This window comes from Oncorhynchus mykiss, chromosome 13, assembly GCF_013265735.2.
Source record: "Oncorhynchus mykiss isolate Arlee chromosome 13, USDA_OmykA_1.1, whole genome shotgun sequence".
Lineage (NCBI taxonomy): Eukaryota > Metazoa > Chordata > Actinopteri > Salmoniformes > Salmonidae > Oncorhynchus > Oncorhynchus mykiss.
Genome location: NC_048577.1, coordinates 57,077,252 through 57,094,311, shown reverse-complemented (window position 1 = coordinate 57,094,311; position 17,060 = coordinate 57,077,252). Strand labels below are relative to the sequence as shown.

The following is a 17,060-nucleotide window of genomic DNA, read 5'->3' as shown; positions in this document are numbered from 1 at the left end:
ACATCTCAGATGTTCATAGTTTGATTCTAAAAGAGTTTTTCAATTAATTCAAAATGGTTTGATTATTTTTCCATTATCAAGACCACTGGGCCAGTCACTCTTAAATAGCACCTGAGCCAGCAGAAGTGTAACACCTTCCCACTAATGTGATGGCAACTAGCACAGGTGGAACATGCTAATGAGGTGACACCAATCAGTGTGTATGTGCTAAAGAGATGTGGTGATGCTCAACCTTAAATGGAAAGACCAAAGCTTGTAATGAGATGCAGGAGCATTGGCGCTGTTGCCACAGTGCCTTCAGAAAGTATTCATGTGGACTAAGTCAGTGCCTGGATACAGCCCTTATCTGTGGTATATTGGATATATCAAACCCCCCCAAGGTGTCTTACTCTTAAACTGGTTACCAACCATGGTATACGCTACGATTTACCACAGCTGTCAGCATTCAGATATAACCAGTTTTTATAGTACGCTAAAATCCACTTCAGCAGTGAGTCTTTCTGGATAAGTGCTTTGCACAATATATGCAAAAAATTATTCAAGCCCTGTCAAGTTTATTGATCATTGCTAGATGGCCATTGTCAAGTCTTGCCAGAGATTTAACTCAGGTCCGTGGGGCGACTCACAATTGGCCTAGCGTCGTCCGGGTTAGGGAGGGCTTGGCCAGTAGGGATATCCTTGTCTCATCGCGCACCAGCGACCCCTGTGGCGGGCCGGGCACACTAACCAAGGTTGCCAGGTGCACGGCGTTTCCTCCGACACATTGGTGCGGCTGGCTTCCGGGTTGGATGCGCGCTGTGTTAAGAAGCAGTGCGGCTTGGTTCGGGGTGTGTATCAGAGGACGCATGACTTTCAACCTTCGTCTCGAGCCCGTACGGGAGTTGTAGCGATGAGACAAGAGAGTAGCTACTAAACAATTGGATACCATGAAATTGGGGAGAAATAGGGGTAAAAAAATAAATAAAAAAATTAGTATTATGGAACAACTTCATTGCTCCATATCATGGAAAATCTCCCTGGTCTTTGTTTATTTGCTTGAAATTTCACCACTTTAACTTACAAAACTTGTGGGATACAGCAATAAGGTTGTCCTAAACACTTACTGCACTCAAGTCCATGCTGACCTTGTCTCCAAGGTCTAAATCAATCTGATTTTTAGGGAAGACTGGGGGTTAACAGCAGTGCTGGTTAAATCCAGATTTGGAGGGGGCTAACCCCTTGAAGTCCTCATTACCTGAAGTAATAATTAACCATGGTGTCAAAATGCCCAAAATAGAGTTTGATCTTATTGCTGTCACATGATCTAGCTAGCCATCAGCATCTTACATCTTGATTCATATTATAGCCACATTACAGCACATCAGTTTTAGGAGACAGTAATGGTGTTAAACCCTTTATTTAATCCACTGTACAAAAGTGTTTAGGAGGATGCCGGGACAGCTGCGGCCGTCCTCTGCACAGACACCCTGGTGTGGGTCTTGGCCAGGTGATCAGTGAACTCCTGCAGGACACAAAATTGACACTTTCACACATCCAAGTTCCTTAATGTCAACATACTTAACTAAGTTTTGATTTGTAATAAGAACCAGGTCTGTTAGTGTTTAATATATCACATACCACAGTAACACAGATCTAGACTGCCCATTTGTATATTAGATCTATCATGTCTCGCTACAGTTGTGTTGCAGTTAATCGAATTGAAAGGATTCGGTGCGCACCCCTCAAAGACAACCACAATAATTACTGTATGCCTCCTTCAGTAACCCATCCACTTTTGAGACGATGAACGGGCAATACAAAGGCAACATTTACTTTGTTCACATCCTTCCAATGAGACACGGAAAAGGGCTTTATAAACCCGATATCATGAATGTGAAGGGCATCAAGGCGTTAGAACTGACCTGGTAAGGAGACTTGGTGAAGACCGTCTCCTTCCACAGATCAGGGGTCAGGTAGCTGTAGGTCTTGGAGATGGCATCAAAGGTAGCCTTGGCTGTAAAGACAAACACTTAGTATCAATTCACTTTTATGTACCCAACTAGGCTACTGTAGTGACTGGGGCTAGATGTTGAGCACAGAAAGGGGGAACAGAAGAGACTATTAGGAAGTCTTTCTGCCGTGCATTACCATACTCGTTAGTTTACCTCCTGATTAACGACAACTATACCACTTATGGGTGAAGCTGAGCAGAGCTAGGAGGGGGTTGCGGCAGCACTGATAATACCCATTAAAACACCATTGAAAATTAGCCACACAGTGTAGGTTTCTTACCGAAGTTGCCTAGAGTGGCAGTGCAGCCCCTGGCCGAGGTGTAGCAATCATCGATACCAGCCATTGTGAGCAGCTTCTTGGGCACAGGGGCAGACACGATGCCAGTACCACGGGGCGCAGGGATCAGACGCACCAGGACGGAGCCACAACGACCAGTCACCTTGCATGGCACGGTGTGGGGCTTGCCGATTTTGTTCCCCCAGTATCCCCTCCTCACAGGCACGATGGACAGCTTTGCCAGGATGATGGCTCCTCGAATGGCAGTGGCCACCTCCTTGGAGCACTTCACCCCCAGGCCCACATGGCCGTTGTAGTCACCAATGGCAACAAAGGCCTTGAACCTGGTGCGCTGGCCAGCCCTGGTCTGCTTCTGGACAGGCATAATCTTCAGCACCTCATCTTTCAACGAGGACCCCAGGAAGAAGTCAATGATCTCAGACTCCTATAACATGATAAAACACTTTCAGAAGAGGCAGGATGGAAACAAAGCTATTATAAACACACCATATGAGTGAACTGCTCATAGTGCTTTTAGTTTAATAACATGTACAGCTATGGAAACCATTAAGTTGTCATTTACCTTTATGGGCAGGGAGTAGAGATAGATCTCCTCCAGAGACTTGATCTTCATGTCCTTAACAAGGCGGCCCAGCTTTGTCACTGGCACCCACTGATAGAGAAACATTCATATGAATTTCAAAAATATATATTTTTAAACATTTAGTAGAGTAAACAAAGCGACACATGTGGCACATGAGAAGGGTTTTTTCTCACACAAGTGGGAATCAAACCCAACCCTGCAAACTCCATGCTCTCAACTACTGAGCCACAGGACCACCAACTATTAGTTGTCTGAGATATACCTATAACCTTGCCATGGAAGAGACACAGCAGGGCCTCAAACCATCTCAGTTCTCTCTAGCAGACACTACAGGAAAGAACTAAGCCACTCCAGGCCAAGCCTTGCTGACAAAGGTCTGCAGAATCAACTTATGTAGGGTTTCAAAGTCAGACTAAGCATCACTTGAATTAATATAAAACCCAACATATTGCACATGCAACGTCACTCAGGCCAGTTTAGTCTTCATTCGTAATCGCCTTCATTGTGACCAGAAAGAAAAACAAGGGCTCAAGGATGTCAACTTACTTCCTTGTCCTCGGACTTGCCGCCCCTGGCACCGCGTCCACGACCGCGACCACGGCCTCTACCGCGTCCACGACCACGACCCCGGTCGCCACTGCCAAACCCTCCACGGAAACCTCCACGTTCTCCACCGGCGTTGTCCGCCATTTGCTGTTGAATAAGGATTAAACGGCAGAATAAGTAACGATGAGCTACCTAAATTCACGTCACCAAGGCCCAATCAACATCATGGCTCGTGGAATTGCTTAGCGCACTGGCTAGCGAATGAAATATTATATGATAAACATGCACGTAATGAACGGCGTCGCATCGTTAGGGGTTATGAACGTTACATTTACATATTGTACAGTAAACATAACAAGTACCACATCGATATTTTGTATTGTAGCCATGTGCGCTAACTAGGAACTTGTGTTACCTTCAGTCATTCACAACTATCATTAATTGCCTAAACATTTTTCAATTTGGTTCTAAATCAACTGTTAACAGTACAATTAAGGATTTCTGCCATCAAACAGTGAAGTCTGTAATGAGATCACAGAGATGCTTGTGGATTTCATTGAATAAAGAATTGTTCGACATGTTACTTACGTGTTCTGTATAACAGGAAGAAGGCCCTAGCCTGGTTCCGTTTGGATTTATATGAGGGCAAACATCGCGATATTTTCTACACCCTGTAATCTGTATGATTAAACTTCTGGATTCTATTTAATATTTTTAAAATATACTGACTTCTATGCATACAAAAATCGGAGTTGTATGTCTTATTATGGAATTGCATGTTGCTGTGGTTGGTGAGCTTTGTTCCATATGGAATATATAAATAGTTGCGGTGGTTTATTATAGCCAGAAAGGGCCAACATTGGACCTCCTGGAAGTAACATTTCATGCAAACAGGTGAAACATTTGTTTTTATTGTCACATGTAGAATGTGCATATACATAATGATATAACACAACAAATCACACAGGTTAAAGGTTGCTGACTTTATTTGTAAAATATATCATCCTTTACAAATCAAAATGTTAAAGGACGCCGTACAAAATTGTTCTAACTTTATACATTTTCAAATGAAATATGAAGTTTCAATATCAACACACCCTCAAAGCAATTATGACTAAATGTGCTATTTGAAGCAGTCCATCCCTGAAAATTCAATTTCCACAGGTCTTTCATACTTAGTGCTAGGAATAAAATTAAAATCTGCATAGTCCTAAACAGTTCAAGTGTCAGAGATAATTGTGTGTGGGAGTCATTTTTATAAATACATTGCATCAGGACTCAGGAGCTGCTGTTACTGCTACTGAAACTCCCACTGGTTTCACCCAGGTCCTCCTCTTCCACCTCCTCCAGTTCGTCCATGACCTCCAGGCTCTCACAGATCAGGCCGATCTGCCTCTTCATGTCGGCCATGGTGCTCTGCATCCTCCTCATCTTCCTTTGGAGGGCTGCTGCGATGGCCCGGTGGTTCCTCTGCCTGGCCTCGTACTCATGCCTCAGCTGCCTGTAGCAGTTGTGCTTGGCCTGGGTGCGGTGGGACAGCACAGTGCCACAGCCCATGTGGCAGGGTTGGCTCCAGTGCTCACAGTGCCTGGCGTGGGCATCCAGGTCCCTGCGGAGGAGCTGGGCACGGCAGCCCTGGTAGGGGCAGGGAATGAGCTCGAACAGGCAGCTCATGCTGTGGCAGTACTGCTCTGACAGGGCTAAGGTATGCGGGCAGCCACGGACCTTGTTTTTACACTGGGGGAAAAGATGGGGGAGAGAAGGGCAGAGGTCAAAGGGTAAGGAGTACAGTGCATTCGGAAAGTATTCAGACCCCTTGGCATTTTCCACATTTTGTTACATTACAGCCTTATTCTAAATTGATTAAATTGTTTCCCCCCCCCCCCCTCATCAAGCTACACACAATACCCCATAATGACAAAGCAAAAACTGTTTTTTCAAAATTTTTGCACATTTATAATAAAAATAAATAAATATCACATCTACATAAGTATTCAGACCCTTTACTTAGTTGAAGCACCTTTGGTAGCGATTACAGCATCAAGTCTTCTTGGGTAGGACACTACAAGCTTGGCACACCTGTATTTGGGGAGTTTCTCCCATTCTTCTCTGCAGATCCTTTCAAGCTCTGTCAGGTTGGATGGGGAGCATCGCTGCACAGCTATTTTCCAGTCTCTCCAGAGATCTTTGATCGTTTTCAAGTCCGGGCTCTAGCTGGGCCACTCAAGGACATTCAGAGACTTGTCCCAAAGCCACTTCTATGTTTTCTTGGCTGTGTGCCTAGGGTCGTTATCCTGTTGGAAGGTGAACCTGCTCCCCACTCTGAGGTCCTGAGCGCTCTGGAAGAGGTTGTCATCAGGTATCTCTGCACTTTGCTCCGTTCATCTTTCCTGACTAGTCTCCTAGTCCCTGCCGCTGAAAAACATACCCACAGCATGATGCTGCCACCACCATGCTTCACCATAGGGATGGTGCCAGGTTACCTTCAGATGTGAAGCTTGGCATTCAGGCCAAAGAGTTCCATCTTCGTTTAATCAGACCATGGTATCTTGTTTCTCATTACCTTTAGGTGCCTTTGAGCAAACTCCAAGCGGGCTATCATGTGCCCTTTTCTGAGGAGTGGCTTCTGTCTGGCCACTACCATAAAGGTATGATTGGTGGAGTGCTGCAGAGATGGTTGTCCTTCTGTAAGGTTCTCCCATCTCCACAGAGGAACTCTAGAGCTCTGTCAGAGTGACCATCGGGTTCTTGGTCACCTCCCTGAACAAGGCCCTTCTCCCCTGATTACTCAGTTTGACTGGGCGGGCAGCTCTAGGAAGAGTCTAGGGGGTTCCAAACTTCTTCCATTTAAGAATGATCTAGGCCACTGTGTTCTTGGGGACCTTCAATGCTGCAGAATTTTTTTGGTACCCTTCCCCAGATCTGTGCCTCGACACAATCCTGTCTTGGAGCTCTACGGACAATTCCTTCAACCTCATGGCTTGGTTTTTGCTCTGACATGCACTGTCAACTGTGGGAACTTATATAGACAGGTGTGTGCCTTTCCAAATCATGTCCAATCAATTGAATTTACCACAGGTGGAATCCAATCACATTGTAGAAACATCTCAAGGATGATCAATGGAAACAGGATGCTCCTGATCTCAATTTGGTCAAAGAGTAATCTGGTGACTTTTCAGTAACTTTTTATTTAACAAAGCGATTGTTACATATTTAATGCCAGCTTTTAACAAGAGTATCTGATGATCCATTAATACTTACTTACCAAGTTAGCATGTGCTAATCTTGTGTGCCAGTCTGTCGGAGTATATGCAATATTCAGAGGCACACGCATCTGGCTCTATGAGATTAAGCATGAACACACCCATGGGGCAAGTAAGCAGAAGTTTGCTGCAAGAGATTAGGTTGCTCCAAGTGTGTGTTTTTTCTCTATCAAAACATTTACTTACCTTGATCTTTAGGCGACCGATCACCTTGCTTAGCTTGAACATCACAAATATCAAGCTCTGGTTGACAGGCTTTCTGCAGCAGGGGCAGGTCTGCTGTCTGCACCTCAAGAACAATAATGAATCATCTTCACTCACAAATTGTCATCATCGGTTTAAATTTAGGCTACAGTAGTAACAAATATACTAATAACTATTACTATAGGCCTATACTACGACAATGTGAATTTTAGACATTTTGGGACAGTGGGACTATGAAGCTATTTCAATGGAGAAACTGTCTGGGAAACTGTCTCTTCATCCAACCATGATCTGTGGACGCAATAATGTTTTCTTGTGATGAGGCACAGGCAGTACCTCTTCAGCCATTGTAAAATGCATTTCTTGCAGAAGATGTGGTGGCATGCAGCTCTTACTGGGCACCTGAGGACCCCCTGGCAAATGGTGCAGATCAGGTCATAGTCTGGGGTCTCTACGAACAGCTCCACATCATGACCTCCACTCTGCGAAGACATGTCCGGGTCGGCCTGAACACAACAGTTACAGAAAAGTGTCTTTACTTTATTTATACTTTATATTGATAGGTTCTTCTTCTCTCTTTTTTTAACGCAAAATGCATTTCACAGATTATTTTATCCAGAGCACAAAAGTGCACTGAGACTAGAGCAGAATACAGAAGTATGTATGTTACAATCTGAGAAAGTATATAATTCTGGTTTGTAATAATGAATATTTAGCCTAAAGAAAGGGCCACCACCAGCCCATAATAATGTCAACAATTCAGTGTCACCCATGAGCAGTGACAATAGACTTCTTCTGGAACGTCATAATATGAGACAGACCATGTGACTAAAAAAAACCCAGTTCTGTTTATTCTCATAACTAGGAATGACATGAAATAATTAAGAACGTTTTAAATGTTCAGCATGTCATGACTGATTAAAAAAAAAAGTGTGTTTTTAACCCCCACCCCTTGCAATCTTTTCTGTAGTGGCTTTCAGAGCACAAGTATATTTTGGTAGTGGCTTTCAGAGCACAAGTATATTTTGGTAGTGGCTTTCAGAGCACAAGTATATTTTGGTAGTGGCTTTCAGAGCACAAGTATATTTTGGTAGTGGCTCTGTTTTTAAACATAAGGAAAAGGGAATGTCTGCCCCGCAAACATCACAGTTTGACAAATGCCGTTCAATCTTTGTAAAGAGTTATAAATCAAAACGAATAGTAAAACAACATAGCCATGAAATAATACAAACATTTTATATTATAACAGAAATATTTGATAAATAATTTACACCTATTGTCAATAACATACTAAACCTTTGATTGCTCAAGTTACAAATATAGTTATTAAGTTATTTACTCACCATAATAATCACCTCTGTTCAGCAAGTATCCATTCCTGTTGTCTATTAACGTATCATACACACTCATGGAGGCAAGTCAGAGAACACACACACAGATGAACATTCCTGTCGTAACAAAAAGGAGTGACCATGCGCACTGACATATTCAAAAACCTCTAAATTATATAAAGCACGGAACTGGGCTAAATTGTAATAGACCGTGTCGTTTCCCTCCTGTTCTAGCACCAGTCGTCAGTCCCCTAGCTGTGAATAATAACTTTTTTGTCGTTTTCAATAGGTGTTTACTCTCTATTATCATCTCTTCTCGATTGTATTGTCAACGGTTACAGGTGTGGGACATTTGGCAGTTTGTTCATCATTTTATTTGTATTACATCAATGAAATGCACCCTATGTATATTTGTATACATTTATATTCAGTATAATTTTATCTTTCTGTGTATGGTGCAGAAAACACATAGAATATAAAATGGTTTAACATGTATCGAGTTTTTTCCTCGGTGAACTTCTTACTGCAAAGAAGCCCAAAACGTTCGGCTGTGCATTCTAGCCAATCACCCTGTCGTGCGTTTTTTTTCCACGCTCGCTGTCATATGACGTACAATGTGAGAGACCGAAAGCCACCTCTTGAACAACACATGTGGGGATTTTGTTGATCGAAGCTAATGAATTCTAACAACAAGTGATCTAAATCAGTTCAGCTGTCCTTAAACTGCAAATTGTGGGGGTTTACTCACGTCTTCCAAAGCAAGATGGCAAAAAGCAATCTCCAGTTCAAGACCAAGTAAGTCGAACGCACTTCACGTGGATAGCCAGCTAGCTAGATAGCTCAGATTTGCCCGGCGTTAGCTATCTTCTTGCTAAATTGCCGTTGTTTTTTTTTCTTCTTCATGTAGCTATGCTGTTTCCAGCACTATCGAACCATTCTACAAGGGAGGAAAAGTACAGGTAAGTTATTTATCACTGATAGTTACCTCCATCTGTAAAACAGTTAGCTAGCCAACTAACGTTACTGTAGCAATAATTAACTAGCTATACCGTTGACAGATATGTTATGGTATTTCAATATGTTTTCCTACGTTACAGATCAGTAAAGATGAGAAATTCATATTTTGTACGTGTGGCACACGTGTCAACGTCTTGCAAATCGTTACAGGGAAGATTGTTCACAGTATTGAACAGGTGAGACTGTCTCTCTCTCTCTCTCAACACTTGTGTGCAGCTAGTTCAGACATTCATTTAATGTCTGTACAGATTTTCATTTCCATCACTGTTGTAATTGCAGGATGATCAGGAGGACATTACATCATTCGCCCTCAGCCTTGATGATGAGGTAAAACATTTGACATAATATGATGGTCTGTTCCAGACCTACGGCTGCATTTACACAGGCAGCCCAGTTCTGATCTTTTGCCCAATTGGTCTAAAAAGATCTGATCAGATTGGTCAAGAAACCAATTTACTCTTAAAAAATATCAGAATTGTGCTGCCCGTGAAAACACAGCCTTAGTGTCACACTCGGTACTTAGTTTGACTACCTTAAGGCATCAGCGTGCTTCAGTTCGGCTGTCGCCTTTTTCATGAAAACAAGTCGTCACTCCTTGAATGACTAGACTTTCTTGAAGAATCCCTACTCTTGACTGATCATCGACGAAGGGCTGAAGACTTCACCTCCGAACTTCAGCTTGCCTCCAGAAAAAATGTTGTGTGCCCGAACAGCCCCAAAAAAAGACTACTGAAGTGCAAAATGAACAAAAACGTCACAAAAATGTTGTCATAATATATGCACAAACTCTACCAAACTGTTTCAGCTGGGAAGCATGGGGACATCTTTATTCCCCTTTCCTCCCCCCTCACCCTTTCTCTCCATCCATTCCTCCTTCCCTCCCCAGATCCTGGTAACAGCCAGCAAGGCTCTGCTGCTGAAGCAATGGGACTGGAAGCAAGCCCAGTGCACACGCTCCTGGAGGGCCATCCACAATGTGCCCATTGCCAGCATGACCTTTGACCCCACCGCCACGCTCCTGGCCACAGGTGAGCGGATCGACCTCATAGGATAACTTCCCACACCCATCATACCCTAGCCTGGTCCCAGATCTGTCCCACACCCATCAAACCCTAGCCTGGTCTATGCAGATGATGTATATCGTTATAATTTCAGAATAATCGTGCTGAAAGAAACCACTGATGCCAGTTGGCAAGAAAGCGCTTACAGATCTGGTACCAGGCTATATCTAGTAACAGTGTTCATTTTGGCAATCTTTTAGAGTATTTTAGTCTTAGTCATTTTGACTAAAATATAATTGTCTTAGTTACATTTTACCATTTGAATAATGTTGTAGTCTAATTATTGTCAAAAGAACTAAAACAGTGGGCCATTTTAGTCCACTAAATGCCCTTTCATTTTGTCACATCACATTTGTATTGCCTCAAACCTACAGTAAACATAAATCACTGACTTCCATGTGAACAAACAAACACAGCCTTGTCCTACCAACATTTTTCTGTATGACGTCATTCTCTTCCCAACAGCAGAAAAATGACAAACATAAGTAGACAGTGCCTTCGGAAAGTATTCAGAAAAATACTTTTTACGATACAGCCTTATCCTAAAATTGATTAAATCGTTTTTATTCCTCAATCTACACACAAAACCACATAATGACAAAGCAAAAACAGGTTTAGAAATTTTTGCAAATGTATTAAAAATACAAAACTGAACCATTCCATATTCATAAGTATTCAGACCCTTTACTCAGTATTTTGTTATAGCACTTTTGGCAGCGATTACAGCGTCTGGTCTTTTTGGGTATGACGCTACAAGCGTGGCACACCTGTATTTGGGGAGTTTCTCCCATTGTTCTCTGCAGGTCCTCTCAAGCTCGGTCAGGTTGGGGTGGGGAGTGTTGCTGCACAGCTATTTTCAGGTCTCTTCAGAGATGTTAGATCGGTTTCAAGTCTGGGCTCTGGTTGGGCCACTCAAGGACATTCAGACATTGTGTTGTCTTGGCTGTGCACTAAGGATCGTTGTCCTGTTGGAAGGTGAACCTTTGCCCCAGTCTGAGGTCCTGAGCACACTGGAGCAGGTTTTCATCAAGGATCTCTCTGTACTTTGCTCCGTTCATCTTGCCCTCGATCCTGACTAGTCTTCCAGTCCCTGCCACTGAAAAACATCCCCACAGCATGATGCTGCCACCACCATGCTTCACCGTAGGGATGGTGCCAGGTTTCCTCCAGTGTTGACGCTTGGCATTCAGGCCAAAGAGTTGACCCTTGTTTCATCAGACCAGAGAATCTTGTTTCTCATGGTCAGAGTCCTTTAGGTGCCTTTTGGCAAACTCCAAGCAGGCTGTTGTGTGCCTTTTACTGAGGAGTGGCTTCCGTTTGGACATTACAATAATGGCCTGATTGGTGGAGTGCTGCAGAGATGGTTGTCCTTCTGGAAGGTTCTTTCATCTCCACAGAGGAACTCTGGAGCTCTGTCAGAGTGATCACTGGGTTCTTAGTCACCTCCCTGACCAAGGTCCTTCTCCCCCGATTGCTCAGTTTGGCTGGGCGGCCAGCTCTAGGAAGAGTCTAGGGGGTTCCAAACTTCTTCCATTTAAGAATGATTGAGGCCACTGTGTTATTGAGGACCTTCAATGCTGCAGAAATATTTTGGTACACTTCCCCAGATCTGTGCCTCGACACAATCCTGTCTTGGAGCTCTATGGACAATTCCTTCGACCTCATGGCTTGGTTTTTGCTCTGACATGCACTGTCAACAGTAGGACCTTATGTTGACAGGTGTGTGCCTTTCCAAATCATGTCCAATCAATTGAATTTACCACAGGTGGACTCCAAGTTGTAGAAACATCTCAAGGATGATCAATGGAAACAGGATGCACCTACGTGCAATTTCGAGTCTCATTGCAAATGGTCTGAGTACTTATGTAAATATTAGCAAGCAGTTCTAAACCCTTTTCGCTTTGTCATTATAGGGTAATGTGTGTAGATTGTTGAGATGTTTTATTTAGTCATTTTTAGAATAAGACTATAACATGTGGAAAAGGTCACTTGCCGAATGTGCTGTATAACAATTATTTGGCCATGTAAATTCCTAATTTAGCCTACATAGCTATTGTTTTGTATGTCATGTGCAATCAGACACATAAGCGCAGAGAGCCAAAGAGTAGCAACATCTAGCTAAAATTGATTGAGAGCTTTTCAGTGATAAGCACAATCTTTCTAAAGCTCTTGTCCAGTTATCTTAGTAGTCCGATCTTAGTCACAGAGAGAATTTAGTCTTGTCTCGTTTTAGTCAACTGAGATGATAAATCATTTTCGTTGAGTTATATTTTTTTCTGGATCTATTTAGTCAGTTAGTCTCGCCAATTGCCACTGAAAAATAGGTGTTTGAGGAATATTTTAGTCACTATTTTTGTTGACGAAATTAACACTGCCTAGTACCTACCTGTTATACCCAAAACAACATTGAGTGCAATCAATCAAATGCTCCCACTTTAAATGGGTACTCTGAGATTTCACCTTGTACTTCCTGTCTGTAATATGAGTCTGTCATCTTGTTGGTGTGTAGGAGGCTGTGATGGCACCATAAAGCTGTGGGATGTGGTGAAGCAGTACTGTACGCACAACCTGAAGGGCTCCTCTGGGGTCGTACAGTAAGTTACCTCTTTACTCTGAACTGCTGATCTAGGATCAGTTTAGCCTTTCAGATCATGAATAAGATCACATCAATAGGGGTGGGACCTGATCCTAGATCAGCACTCCTACTCTGAGACGCTTTATGAATTTGCGGGTCAATTTATCACATGGTTTATAAATTAGATCTATTCCTCAGAAACTGGACAAACCCTTGTAGATGTAGGTGCCTTCGATAAGTTGATACATTGACAACAAGACATGACTTAAATCTAGTTGCTAGTTTGACGTGTGGAAATTAATATTTGATATTATGATTCAGCATGTTTGAGGGGATCAGTTTAATCAAGGCAAGCCACATAATTGTTATTCTTAATTATATAATGAGTAGTTATTATGGATGCAATGTGGTTTGTAGATCAGTGATTAAGCGCAGTCTGACGGCAATGGTCTCAAACACTCACGTTGTCCTCCTCCTGCCCTGCAGCCTGGTGGAGTTCCACCCAGACATAAGTCTACTGCAGCTCTTCTCCTCTGCGTCAGACTGTGGCATCAGGATGTGGGACCTGCGCTCCAGCCAGTGTCTGTGCGTGCTGCAGAGCCACTACAGCCCTGTCACCTCTCTTGCCTTCACTCCTGATGGAGCCTCCATGGTCAGGTACTGTAACAATCAGTCAATCTCTTTTTACATCAACAGTTGTTAGAAAGAGCTTTACAGTAGAGCAGACCTAGATCTAAACCTGCTATTACTGTAGGACAGCTGAGCTGACAGCTCCTACCACTCTCTGGCTAGGTTTCCATTCACCTTTTTGTTGTTGACATTTAGAAAGTTTACATAGAAAATAGATGCGATGATTGCCTGCTAGGGTGCGTTTCCATTTAACTATCTTGTGTCGATTTAAAAACAACTGGACGTAATGACGTCAAACCAAAAAAGTACCTTCGGAATTATTCGTCAATCTTCTTTTATTTAAAAAACACCGTTTCCATAATTTGTTGCAATAAAGAACAATCTATCCCAGTCAAACTGATATTTGTTTTGGTTCATCTTCAGAGAATGTCTCATATCTGCCCTTTCCATTATACATGTCGCAATAATATATATGTTTTGCCACATTGCTATTGTTGAATAAACCTGAGTCAATGGAAACCTGCCTTCTGACACCTATCATACCCTGGTCTCAGATCTGTTTGTGTTTTCATTTCTGAAAAATCGTGCTGAAAGAAACCACTGATGCCATTTGGCAAAACGGCACTTGCAGATCTGGTACCAGGCTATACCTAGTACCTACCTATCATAGCCAAAACAACATTGTGAGCTATTGGTGTAGTGTTGTCCAAGATATTCAATTCATGCATCAATTTAGTGTTTGGAACTACTCTAGACCAGAGGTTCCAAACCTTTTCCATTCCGGGGACCATCAAACCACCATCTAAGCTCTTGAGGACCACCGTTCGTGGAGTCGCAGATTTTATTTTTGAACATTTATTTTGCGTCTCACCTGCAGTACCCCCACAGACCACAGGTTAAAAACCATAGCTTTAGACCTCATCACAGATGATCAGTTCATTGCGAGCTAGCTGAATGTTGGATGGTTGTTTGATTGCAGCTCTGGCAGGGATAAGATCTGCACAGTGTGGGATCTGAAGAGCAGGACTGCCAGGAGGACAGTGCCCGTCTATGAGGTAAACTCTCATACTCTACTTTCTTCCAGAGTTGTTTTAGAATGGCTTTTGCAACTAAAAGTTGATTGGTGTATCATCAGCCTAATTGCATGAAATGCGTTGCTTCCCTCGCCAGGCTGTGGAGAGTGTTGTGCTGCTCCCTGAGGACGAAGATTTCTCTGAGATCGGGGTGAAAACTAAAGAGATCCACTTCATCACAGCAGGCAGCAAAGGTATATGCTTACAGGCCCACTCCTGTGTGAAGTTGCCCCTAGGTACAGATCTAGGATCAGCTTCGCTAACCTTAACCATTAGTGGGGGAAAATGCAAAGCTGACTCAGATCAGTGTCTTCTCTTACTCCACCAATCCCCAGGCTAGATGGTGGATGCATGTGGAGGAGTCGGCCCACTGCCCACCAATATAGCTAGATAATACTGAATAAGACTAGTGTATAGTTTTAGCAGCCAATCAGAGAGCCAAAACAACACAGGGAGCAAGCCCAATCAAAGACCCTCACTAAAGGGATTCTCTCTCTCCAGGTGTGCTGAGGGTGTGGGATGCCAGCTCGGCCCGCTGTGTGTTCGCCCAGACGCTCCCCTCCGCTCCCTCCGCGGGGGGCTCCGAAGAGGGGGGAGAGGAGTATGGAGACCCCCGGAGCCTCACCTACTGCCTCCCCCTGCCCTCCTCCCTAAGGCTGGCCACAGTCACAGCAGAACATAACATACTGCTCTACCAGCTGCCCTCCTTCACCACACAGCAACAGGTGGGTCACTGATAACAAGGTCTCTGCCAGCTGCCCTCCTTCACCACACAGCAACAGGAGGAGTGGGGGTGGGGGGAAGGGACGTTAGGATTGTTCTTATTATTCAGATGGTTTCACCGTTTATTACCAATCGTTTATTTTGATCAAGAGCCTTGATTTTGTGTTGCTGGTGTTATTCTCTAATGTTCTCTCTCCACCTCCAGTTTGTTGGCTTCAACGATGAGGTCCTGGATGTGAAGTTTCTGGGCAAGGGTGACACTCACATTGTCGTGGCGACCAACAGCTCCCAGCTCAAGGTGTTTGACCTGGCCACCAGCAGCTGTAAGATCCTCTACGGACACACAGGTGAGTCCTCTGACCAACAGAGGGCAGCACCTCTCTGCTTGTCTGTATGGGGTGGTCACCAGGTAGGAAGATGGAATGGAAACCTAATTCACATTTTTAAAAGGTTAGAAACTGAGAATAAACGTTCTCAGTGTCTGGTTCTGTTCTTTTGAATCTGGCAGCTCCCTTTAGCCCAGTTGTAACATTAATGCCAACAACATATAGTTAATATTTCACCCAAATGATCTAGTACATCACTGAATAGAAGTTCTGAAGATTGACCAGCAGGAGGCAGAGTTGCTGTGTGAAACGCTGATCCACAAACGGCACCTTGCAATGCAGCTGTAGAATATCTCCACCCTGAAGTGGGTCTGTAGAATATCTCCACCCTGCAGCGGGTCTGTAGAATATCTCCACCCTGAAGTGGGTCTGTAGAATATCTCCACCCTGAAGTGGGTCTGTAGAATATCTACACCCTGCAGCGGGTCTGTAGAATATCTCCACCCTGAAGTGGGTCTGTAGAATATCTCCACCCTGCAGTGGGTCTGTAGAATATCTACACCCTGAAGTGGGTCTGTAGAATATCTCCACCCTGCAGTGGGTCTGTAGAATATCTACACCCTGCAGCCGGTCTGTAGAATATCTGCACCCTGCAGTGGGTCTGTAGAATATCTCCACCCTGCAGTGGGTCTGTAGAATATCTACACCCTGAAGTGGGTCTGTAGAATATCTCCACCCTGCAGTGGGTCTGTAGAATATCTCCACCCTGCAGTGGGTCTGTAGAATATCTCCACCCTGAAGTGGGTCTGTAGAATATCTCCACCCTGCAGTGGGTCTGTAGAATATCTCCACCCTGAAGTGGGTCTGTAGAATATCTACACCCTGCAGTGGGTCTGTAGAATATCTACACCCTGCAGTGGGTCTGTAGAATATCTCCACCCTGCAGTGGGTCTGTAGAATATCTCCACCCTGAAGTGGGTCTGTAGAATATCTCCACCCTGAAGTGGGTCTGTAGAATATCTCCACCCTGCAGCGGGTCTGTAGAATATCTCCACCCTGAAGTGGGTCTGTAGAATATCTCCACCATGCAGCGGGTCTGTAGAATATCTCCACCCTGAAGTGGGTCTGTAGAATATCTCCACCCTGCAGCCGGTCTGTAGAATATCTCCACCCTGCAGTGGGTCTGTAGAATATCTCCACCCTGCAGCCGGTCTGTAGAATATCTCCACCCTGCAGTGGGTCTGTAGAATATCTCCACCCTGCAGTGGGTCTGTAGAATATCTCCACCCTGAAGTGGGTCTGTAGAATATCTCCACCCTGCAGTGGGTCTGTAGAATATCTCCACCCTGAAGTGGGTCTGTAGAATATCTCCACCCTGCAGTGGGTCTGTAGAATATCTCCACCCTGAAGTGGGTCTGTAGAATATCTCCACCCTGAAG

The 17,060-nt window shown here is 43.9% G+C and overlaps 3 protein-coding genes and 1 non-coding gene across 9 annotated transcripts in view; 1 reads left to right on the top strand and 3 right to left on the bottom strand.

Annotated features, from left to right (window-relative positions):
- Positions 1-1,380: 1,380 nt before the first annotated feature.
- Positions 1,381-4,011, bottom strand: LOC110515850 (40S ribosomal protein S2). Of its 2 annotated transcripts, XM_036941612.1 has the most exons (6): positions 4,007-4,011; positions 3,419-3,565; positions 2,852-2,941; positions 2,272-2,713; positions 1,902-1,993; positions 1,381-1,501 (listed from the first exon to the last, which is right to left on the bottom strand). In XM_036941612.1, the coding sequence occupies exons 2-6, from the start codon at positions 3,560-3,562 to the stop codon at positions 1,421-1,423; spliced, it is 849 nt and encodes a 282-aa protein (XP_036797507.1). In that variant the 5' UTR covers positions 3,563-3,565; positions 4,007-4,011; the 3' UTR covers positions 1,381-1,420. The 2 variants fall into 2 exon arrangements, with proteins under 2 accessions (XP_036797507.1, XP_036797506.1); XM_036941611.1 differs by lacking the exon at positions 4,007-4,011 and having other exon boundaries at positions 3,419-3,596.
- LOC118938613 lies at positions 3,118-3,254 on the bottom strand. Its single transcript, XR_005035820.1, has one exon. It is a non-coding gene; the product is annotated as a small nucleolar RNA SNORA9 (small nucleolar RNA).
- Positions 4,012-4,386: 375 nt separating the features above from the next.
- On the bottom strand, positions 4,387-8,464 carry LOC110486876 (RING finger protein 151). Of its 4 annotated transcripts, none has more exons than XM_036941607.1 (5): positions 8,229-8,464; positions 7,222-7,391; positions 6,868-6,964; positions 6,684-6,758; positions 4,387-5,155 (listed from the first exon to the last, which is right to left on the bottom strand). In XM_036941607.1, exons 1-5 carry the CDS (start codon positions 8,229-8,231, stop codon positions 4,697-4,699), a joined length of 804 nt encoding a protein of 267 aa, XP_036797502.1. In that variant the 5' UTR covers positions 8,232-8,464; the 3' UTR covers positions 4,387-4,696. The 4 variants fall into 4 exon arrangements, with proteins under 4 accessions (XP_036797502.1, XP_036797501.1, XP_036797504.1 ...); XM_036941606.1 differs by having other exon boundaries at positions 6,868-6,970; positions 8,229-8,463; XM_036941609.1 differs by lacking the exon at positions 6,684-6,758 and having other exon boundaries at positions 8,229-8,458.
- Positions 8,465-8,790: 326 nt separating this feature from the next.
- Positions 8,791-17,060, top strand: part of LOC110486894 (transducin beta-like protein 3) — a 31,069-nt gene continuing 22,799 nt past the window's right edge. The window contains exons 1-11 of one of the 2 annotated variants that reach the window (XM_036941604.1): positions 8,791-9,011; positions 9,124-9,175; positions 9,314-9,409; positions 9,513-9,560; positions 10,120-10,261; positions 12,804-12,888; positions 13,356-13,526; positions 14,479-14,554; positions 14,670-14,766; positions 15,074-15,297; positions 15,501-15,642. In XM_036941604.1, coding sequence (XP_036797499.1) covers positions 8,980-9,011; positions 9,124-9,175; positions 9,314-9,409; positions 9,513-9,560; positions 10,120-10,261; positions 12,804-12,888; positions 13,356-13,526; positions 14,479-14,554; positions 14,670-14,766; positions 15,074-15,297; positions 15,501-15,642 — 1,165 coding nt within the window. In that variant the 5' untranslated portion in view covers positions 8,791-8,979. The remainder of the gene's footprint in view (positions 9,012-9,123; positions 9,176-9,313; positions 9,410-9,512; positions 9,561-10,119; positions 10,262-12,803; positions 12,889-13,355; positions 13,527-14,478; positions 14,555-14,669; positions 14,767-15,073; positions 15,298-15,500; positions 15,643-17,060) is intronic. The other variant, XR_005035612.1, reaches the window with a different exon arrangement.

Coding starts and splice junctions, on each gene's coding strand:
- LOC110515850 (XM_036941612.1), bottom strand. CDS start 3,562: ATGGCGGACAACGCCGGTGGAGAACGTGGAGGTTTCCGTGGAGGGTTT. Junction 2,942..3,418: donor GCAAGTCCGAGGACAAGGAA/GTAAGTTGACAT, acceptor TTTCTCTATCAG/TGGGTGCCAGTGACAAAGCT. Junction 1,502..1,901: donor TCACCAAGTCTCCTTACCAG/GTCAGTTCTAAC, acceptor TGTGTCCTGCAG/GAGTTCACTGATCACCTGGC.
- LOC110486876 (XM_036941606.1), bottom strand. Junction 6,971..7,221: donor ATTTTACAATGGCTGAAGAG/GTACTGCCTGTG, acceptor ATTGTTCTTGAG/GTGCAGACAGCAGACCTGCC. Junction 5,156..6,683: donor GATTAGCACATGCTAACTTG/GTAAGTAAGTAT, acceptor CTTTTCCCCCAG/TGTAAAAACAAGGTCCGTGG.